The 8,712-nt window shown below is 56.8% G+C and overlaps 3 protein-coding genes across 3 annotated transcripts; 2 read left to right on the forward strand and 1 right to left on the reverse strand.

The window, feature by feature from the left end:
• Positions 1 to 110: 110 nt before the first annotated feature.
• On the reverse strand, positions 111 to 1,317 carry PTSG_10631 (uncharacterized protein; the record flags this gene model as incomplete). The annotated part of the gene is made up of 4 exons (XM_004988110.1): positions 111 to 155; positions 463 to 902; positions 1,033 to 1,179; positions 1,296 to 1,317. The coding sequence occupies 4 exons, from the start codon at positions 1,315 to 1,317 to the stop codon at positions 111 to 113; spliced, it is 654 nt and encodes a 217-aa protein (XP_004988167.1).
• A 908-nt stretch (positions 1,318 to 2,225) lies between these two features.
• On the forward strand, positions 2,226 to 6,427 carry PTSG_13076 (uncharacterized protein; the record flags this gene model as incomplete). Its single annotated transcript, XM_004988111.1, has 5 exons — positions 2,226 to 3,695; positions 3,937 to 4,021; positions 4,411 to 5,340; positions 5,572 to 5,996; positions 6,176 to 6,427. The coding sequence occupies 5 exons, from the start codon at positions 2,226 to 2,228 to the stop codon at positions 6,425 to 6,427; spliced, it is 3,162 nt and encodes a 1,053-aa protein (XP_004988168.1).
• A 52-nt stretch (positions 6,428 to 6,479) lies between these two features.
• Positions 6,480 to 7,401, forward strand: PTSG_13077 (uncharacterized protein; the record flags this gene model as incomplete). Its single annotated transcript, XM_004988112.1, has 2 exons — positions 6,480 to 6,532; positions 6,747 to 7,401. The coding sequence occupies 2 exons, from the start codon at positions 6,480 to 6,482 to the stop codon at positions 7,399 to 7,401; spliced, it is 708 nt and encodes a 235-aa protein (XP_004988169.1).
• Between the last annotated feature and the right edge of the window lie 1,311 nt (positions 7,402 to 8,712).

The following is an 8,712-nucleotide window of genomic DNA, read 5'->3' on the forward strand; positions in this document are numbered from 1 at the left end:
GCATATGTGTGTGTGCATATGTGTGTGTGTGTGTGCATGTGTGTGTGTGTGTGTGCATGTGTGTGCACCATCTCTCTGGTGGTGTTAAAGGACTCAAAGTTGCCATCTGCTCATTGTTGCTGTGCGCGCTGTCGCTCAAAGTCCAACACCATCTCCTGCGCAATGCACAACGACATCCGTCCACCCATCCATGCACTGTAAGGATCCGGGAATGCCCCAGACACACGGCGGAGGGAGGCATCAAGTAAAGCGACCACAGTCGTACGCACATCCACACACACACACACACACCCAGAACACAGACACACACCCAGAACACAGACACACACCCAGAACACAGACACACATCCACACACACACATGCATGCACAAACACATGCACATGCAGAACACACACACAGGCACACACACACCCAGAACACACACACACACACACACACACGCACACAGACATTCACATACCTGTCGAAAGATGTGTGATCCCGGCTCCCACGTGTTGTGGTCGTCGGAAAAGCCAAACCACTTGATCAGATACAGCTCAAGGCCATCCGATGCCCGCGTGCGCTTGTCCAATATCGCCTCCACAAGCAGCGGCGTGGACGCTGCGACTGGAATTGCGTCGTTGCCGTTGCTGCTGACAACATTATCGCCACCGCCACCCTTGTCTTTGCTGCCTGTCACGTGTCTACCCTTGCTGGCAGTGCTGTGTTCCTTGTTGTTGCTGCTGGTGCTGCACATCTTTTCGCTGTTGCTGATGCTGTTGTCGTGGTTGGTGGTGCTGGTGCTGTCGTGTTGTTCATCTCCACCATGACGGGACTCGACCGTGTCGATGTCCTGCGCGCGACCGTCGTCGTCTTTGCCGTCGCCGTTGTCGTCGCTGCTGGGATCGGGTGCGATGTGGGCTGGATCCGGGGTGGATATGAGCCGGGATGCTGCCACATTTGCAGAAGTGGCGTGGGTTTGTTTGGCGTGCGCTGGCGGCGGCGACAGAGGTGGTGAGGACGGTGAGCGGGGTGACGGCCTGGCAATCACCGCTGTCGCTGTGGTGATGATATCGCCGCTGTGTGCGCTTGCGGCTGGCGTCAGTGCAGCCTTCCTGGCCGTCTGCTTCCCCTTTGCCATCGTGGGTCCCTTCTTCGGGCTCGATGCCGCGCTTGATGATGATGACGACGAAGACCCCTTGCCGGTTCAAGACGCAGAGCAGTGATGGCACATGAGCGGATGCGTGTGTCGCATCGTTGATGCGACGGGATGGAGTGAGATGAGGTGAGATAACATGGGGGGGGGGGAAATACCATGAATATTTGCGTACTCCATACACATCCATGCGCGCTTCCACCCATACACGCACAAGCACAAACACAAGCACAAGCACAAGCACAAGCACAAGTATACAAGTACACAAGCATACAAGTATACATACATACAAGTATACAAGTATACATACATACATTCATACACACATACATACATACACGCACACAAGCACACACAAGCACACACACATGCAACAGTTTCTTTGAGCTTACGAGGAGTCGCATGGCGAGTTGAAGCTTCCGCTGTTCTCGGCGCGACGTGTCCGGATCAAAATACTCCACACTCTCCTTTGAGTGGGTCACAAGTCGGCTGAGCTCTCGACTCTTGCCGCGCGTCGGTCTGGCCATGCCGCGTCTCCCTGGTGACGCCGGCAGTGACCCTGATGATGACGACGACGGCGACGACGACGGCAGTGGTGGTGGTGCCAGTGCTGATGTTGCGTGCTTTTGTTGCTGCCGATTCCCATCCTCGTCCTCCGTTGTTGCTCTCCTCCACTTGACCCTCTTGTTCCTCAAGTCGCCACCACCATAACTTTCCCGACTGCCCCAGCTACTGCCACGACGACCGCCACTGTCGCCACCTCTACTCCCTCGACTCCCTCGACTCCCTCGACTCCCTCGACTCCCTCGCCTCGCACCTCTACTTCCTCTACTTCCTCTACTTCCTCTACTTCCTCTGCTACCACCTCGATCACCCCTGCCTCTGCTTCCGCTGCCACCACCACCACCACGGCTGCTAACACCACCACCACGGCTGCTAACACCACCTTGCCTCATCATCGTCCCCGGATTGCGGAAAAGTGACGATGTTGCCCACAAATCGTCACAACTTCCTTGCCCCAACTTCACACGAACAACAAACAACAAAAAACAACAAGCAAGCGCGAGCCACCACAACACACGCCCGTCATGTGGCAGCGGCTGCGTGGGAAGAAGGGCAACCGGGAGCTGTTACCGCTGCTTGATGATGCGTTGGAGGGGCAGCGAGGAACACACAGCACAGGCATCTCGTTCACGTTTGACGACGACGATGGCGATGGCGATGGTGACGGGCACAACAACGACGGCAGTCCTGTCGTTGCACACCACCAAAACGCACACCACCAAAACGCACACAACACAAACCCGGAACAACCGCAACCACAACAACCACCACAAGAACCACCACAAGAACCACCACAACAGCAGCAAGAGTCGCAGGAAGGCGTAGCAGGGGCACAGATTTCAGCGCAGCAAAGAGGCGGCTTGTCGCCCGCCGCGCTTGCGACCACATCACAGGCGCAATCAACAGCACAGCACAAGTCAACATCCCAGCAACCGCAGTTCGACGAAACCACGTCCTTGCTGACGAGCACCCCGGCTCGCCACCCGCATGTGAGCAGGACCGTGTTTTATCCAGCAGGGCCTGTTGACAGCGGCAGCGAGGCGTTCCATCACCGACATGCGCCTCCACGTGCGACCATGCAACATGATGTGGTGGTGGTGCAGGACAACAGCGGCAGCAGCCCCAGCAGCACCGCCTACGCCCTGACAACACCTCCAGCCTCTGTGCCGCTGAGCGACTCCGAAGCCTGCTGCATGTGCTGCTGTCCACCAGCGTTCTGGATCGGCAAGGGCCAGTCGTCACACCCGACGACAAACGCGGATGCAGCGCCTACCATGATGGGACCCCTGACGCCGGAAGATGCGCTCGACGCTGCGCAGCGGGAGGCAGCGTTGCAGCTGGCCAAGATGGCGTGGTCCTGGGCTGTCAGCGTGGTCGTCTGCCTTGGCAGCCTGGGCTTGCTGTGCGTTGGCGTGTTTGCTCTGAGCAACAACCTGCCTGCGAGTCTGTACTACGCGTTTCACCAGCAGGCGACCACGCCCGTTGCATCGCCCACGTTCTGGTTTGTGCTGAACCTTGCCGCCATCTTCGTGGTGCTGGACTTCAGCCTGCTCCAGCGCGCAGTGCACCACATTGCGCACGTGCGCTACACAGCATGGCGAACACGGCACATGTCCCTCCTCGCTCGCCGCCGCAAACAACGTCGTGCCGGTGGTGGTGATGGTGGTGGTGGCAATCGTGGTGATGGTAGTGGTGATGTTGATGATGGTGTTGATGGTGGTGGTGATGATGGCGGTGCTGGGGATGAAGGGATGACAGGTCATCGCCGACACCGCAACGCCACTGAAAATAGCAGCAGCAGCAACAACCACAACAACAACAATAGGGCATGGCCACAATCGCGTAGCCTTGGAGAGGGTGGTGTCGGCGTCCATGGCGGTGTTCGTCGTGGTCGCGGTGTGCAAACTGGGATGGCGTGGGCCGTTGGTGCTCTGGCCGTCACGGGCATTGCTGTGGACATCATCTTGCTTGCTGATCAGGAGGACACACGCTGGGTTGGTACTGGAGTTGGTTTGTGTGTGTGTGTGCGTGTGCGTGTGCGTGCGTGCGTGTGTGTATGCGTGTGTGTGCTTGTGTATCGACGTTGTTTGTTGCTTGCGTGTGGTTGTTGTTGTCCCTTGCTTTGTCACGTCCGTGTGTTTCCCATGCATTGTGTCTCTTCCTTCTCGTTTTGAACTCACATTTCATCCCTCTCCTTATTTTTTGGTTCTCTTCCACATGACACGTGTACGCCAGGGATACGTGGTGTCGCTGGTGCTGCGGCTGCTGTTTCGAATGGCGATGGTCGTCATTATTCCTTGCGTCATCGATACCATGCCATGTCAGCAACGAGTATTGCACGTGCACGCGTGCATGTGCTCGATCGCTTTGGGCCTGTCTTGCGCATTCGGGGGAAGATTGGGTGGAGAGTCAGCACGCCCTCGTGATGATTGTCCCTTCCATTAACACACACACACACAAACATGTGCGAAAGCGCGCACTCTCTCACCCTGTGTTGACTGCTGCTGCTGCTGCTGCTGCCATGTTTTCGATCCGCAGGGAGGCACACCTCACCAAGCATCCGCCAACCGCCGCCACAAGAACACGACCAAGAGCAAGAACAACGGCAACAACCACAGCAACAACAATTGTACCCTCCACAACCACCTCCACCACCACCACAACCACCACAACCACCACAACCACCACAACCACTGGGGCTGCTTGAAGGTGAAGCCACGCCGCAGCAGAAACAGCGACAGCTGCTGCTGTCACGCGTGCGCGACGCTGTGTTGGTGCTGGGCCTGTTGTCTGCCCACCTGGCCATGGTGATCGATGCAATGGCATTTGCAGTTGTGCTCATGATGGGCACGGCGCAGCCAAACCAAGACGGTGTTGGTGGTGGTGATCGCGAGACGGGCGGCTGGGTGCCTGGTTCGCCCGGATTTGTGGTCCTCCTCGGCACATCGGTCCTCCCTCTGGCAATGCAGTCCTACCTGTGTTTTCGAGCGCTGTACCGGCTGCTGCTGCGGGTGGAGGCGCACATGCGCATGTCGCCGTCCCTGCCATGCATTCTCGCGTGCGGCTGCTGCCTTGCACCCATCGCCCCGACACTTGAAGGTGATGATGGTGATGGTGGTGGTGATGGTGATGGTGATGGTGGTGTGAGCGACGAGGTCATTGGGCTGAGCATGATGTGGGGGATGGCTTTTGGCGCTGTACCGCCACATGCGCAGGTGAGCAGCAGCCATCGCCACCACCACCAGCCCCTCCCACTGCAACAACACCAACACCAGCAGCAGATGTTGATGCATGCACAGCCACCGGCATACGCACCATATGGCGAGTGCGGCTATCAACGAAGCGCCCTTGGTGGTGGTGGTGGTGGTGGTGGTGGTGGTGGAGATAGCACATACGACCACCTTCATCGACCACACCAGCAGCAGCAGCAGCAGCAGCAGCATTGGCAACAACACACTGGGGAGCATCGCGTTGGGGCGGATGGGCTGTTCGTTTGCGACGACACGACAATGGCAACAACGGGCAACGGTGGGACGACGATGACAACGGTGCCTGCTGCAATGGTGATGATGGGTGATAGCTTCCACAACAGGATGCTGGATGACACGCGCACAACGCAGCATGACCGCACACAAGGAGGTGGGTTGCACTGTGGTGTGGCGTGTTGTGGCGTGTGGTGGCGTGTGGTGGCGTGTGGTGGCGTGTTGTAGGCCTATCATCTTTCCGTGGTTTTGTTCCTGCCAGCGTTTGGATGCAGTGTTGCGTGTCTGTGACTTGTGCGCTCACACCTCTGGAAATGCAATCGTCCCATCTGTCTTCGCATACCCCCGTGCTCACCACATCCCCTCCCTCATCCACACCACACGACAGCGCCCAATGACGTTCTTGGGGCGCACTCCCTGCTGGCCTCAACCCCGCCAGCAACAACAACGGCAACAGCAGCACGACAGAGTGGTGATGCTGGTGATAGCAGTATGCAACAAGATGCTCGTGGTGGTGGTGGTGGTGTTGGTGTTGGCGACAGTGATCGACTTCCTGCTGTACCCGTTCGCCGGTCGAAACGACACAAAGACAACAACAACAATGATGATGATGCTGGTGGCAGTGGCAGTGATGGTGATGGTGATGATGGTACTGGCAGTGGTGGTGATGATGATGATGCTGATCCCGTGTACATGGTCCCGGTCCGTGGAAAGCGAAGTGGCCGTGATGGTGATGGTGATGGTGGTGGTAATGGTGTTTGGTGGGCAAAGTTGTCGCAGAGCGCCGACACGTCGCATGAGCACGAATACGAGGTGCGTGTGTTCATGTGTGCGTGCGTGTGCGTGTGTGCGTGTATCCTGTGTGCGTCTTGTGTGTGTGTATCTTGTGTGTGTGTGTGTGTGTGTGTGTGTGTGTGTGTGTGTGTGTTGCTATCATCATGCACTGACACTCAAACACACACACACACACACACATGCACGCACATGTGCAGGTGCTGTCACCGCGGGAAGACAATGGTGACGATGATGGCGATAGCGGTGATGAAGAGCGCGTGACGCGGTATGAGACGCACGACTGGTCGTCGCCCTCATCCCCAACGCGTGGTGCCGCGTTTGCACCGCCGCCACCCGAGATGGTGGAGCAGGGTGGACACGTGGTACTGTCGAAGATAGGGCACGAGGAGGACGAGGACAAGGAACACGGTGGTAGTGATGATGGTGATGGCGATGAAGCAGTGGAGTGATGGATGACACGTCGGGGAAGTGTCCGTGTACACGTCTGCGTGTTCCTGTTACATGACATACATTGTGGCGAGCGACAAAGCCACTTCCAACTGCCGTGACATGATGTGTGACATGCTCACACGTGTCAGGGTGTTTTGTTCCATAAACGACAACAGCAAAGGCACTTCACAAGCAAAGACAGCAAACACACACACACACACACACACACACACACACACACACACACACACACACACACACACACACACACACACACACACACACACACACACACACACACACACACACACACCTCGTGTTTGCCGCCCCCGCGGCCAGCTCATACCAACCACAGGCCGCCAAAGTCAACCTCTACGCGGCGTCGCAGGCGGAACAACGCAAGATCAAGAAGTACCAGGCCATCCTACGCGACCAGGGCGACTTCAAATTTGTGCCGATTGCGATCGAGGCCGGCTCGGGCGCCTGGGGCTCGAAGTTCCGGAAGTTCTTCAGCAGCGACCTTATGTCCACGACGGACCCACAAACACCACCACACGTGCGCACTTTTACCTCCATGCACAGCAGCACGTACTGGCGGCAAGTGTTGTCCATCGCGAGATGCAAGGCTGAGTGCTACGCGAACCTCCGGTGCATCGGCCAGATGCCTCACGACAAGCGGGGCAAAAACCAGCCGGGCTCGGTCCGGGCGGGAGACACACACACTCCCCGCCAGAGCACCCAGACGGTACAACGAGCGCGCGCTCAAGCCCAGCGCAACCACCAACAGGGCAAGCGCACCCGCAAGCGCAAGCATCCGCAGACCACACCCCCCGGCCACAGCGGCCAGCGCAGCAATGACAGCAACAACGGCACTGCTGCCACCGCCGCTGCCACCGCCACCACCGACAACGATGAGGGACAGCCACGCAGCGCCCCAGTGACCTCACGAAGCCCCGGTGGCCCGGCCGCAACAGAGCCCCCTGCAACTGTCTAAGCGACAGTCGCAGCACTACACATGAGCCTCGCACCGAGGCACTTGGTTTCTATCTATCTATTGATTCACTTTTCTTTCTGTCTATGAGGCGCGTGCTCTCACACACATTCACCCATGCGCATCGTTGCCCTTTGTTTTGCCGCAATTGCCTTCCCCATCTTTGAGCGCCGGGAGCAGTGTAAGATTTCAGCGAGTTTTTCCCAATAAACACACACACACACACACACACACACACACCAGCCGGCCCGAAATCTACGCCTAACCGAGAGAAATCTACCCGCTACTCATTGACCCACTTCGTGGCGAAGTGTGACGAGGTGCAAGGATTCATTTGCCGCGAGAGATTCAAATTTGCCAGTTTGCACCGAAGAACACCGAATGTTGCAAGGCACTTTTCGTGGTTTCTGAGCGGCACTGGTGTGCCATGTCTTAATACCCGGCTTGCCCTCGAGCTGTACCGAGGTCAATACGCAAATAAACCACAGTACTTAGTCACTGCTCAACGCTCTTTCAGACGATATAAGTTTCATTTCCATACTCCCATTATTTCTTGAGTTATGCCCAGAGTTGTGAGGGGTGGATTTGGACCCAACCACACCCTTTCCAGACCCTGTGTTGTATCAGAGCGTCGCCCTGCTGTACAACGCCTATGGTGGGCCTTACGAGGCGTCCTCGCATTGAATTATGCCGCAGGTTGCCTCTCTCTGGCCTTAATACTTGATTTGAGGTTTTGACATGCATTTACACCAAGTCAAAAGGCCAACGTGTATTTATTGTGGTTTACATAGACACTTTGCTCATAATTATAATAATGTGTGTGCTTGTGCACATGTACCCATCTCATTTGTCGCAAACGCACTGGCGCGCGTCCCTGTGGTGTAATTCCATGCCCAGAACAAGTACAAATGCACGGCAGCGTCTCGGACGCACGCATTACTGTCCATTCGATGCATTATGAGCCAAAGAAACGACGAAAAGTCGCCCATTCGCGCACTGGAAGCAGTGCGGCAGCGCTCACGAAACAAGGGCCTGATCCATAGGTGTCCCTCACCGACCTCCACCAGTGCATGTCCCCTTTCAAATGCCCCCTCGAGTACCCCATACACACACCCGCTTTTCATGCGGAACTGTCTCCAACAGTGTCATTTATTGGTGAAGAGCTGCAGCTCGCCAACAGCAGGTCGAATCAAGCACACGTCTATGAAGGCAGCCATGGCAACACAGGCGACACTCCCAGACCACCGAAGGCACGCATCTCAAACCCGCAGCACACTGCGCAGCACACACGCGTGTTATATGACATGCAAAAAG

This window comes from Salpingoeca rosetta, assembly GCF_000188695.1.
Source record: "Salpingoeca rosetta unplaced genomic scaffold supercont1.38, whole genome shotgun sequence".
Classification (NCBI taxonomy): Eukaryota; class Choanoflagellata; order Craspedida; family Salpingoecidae; genus Salpingoeca; species Salpingoeca rosetta.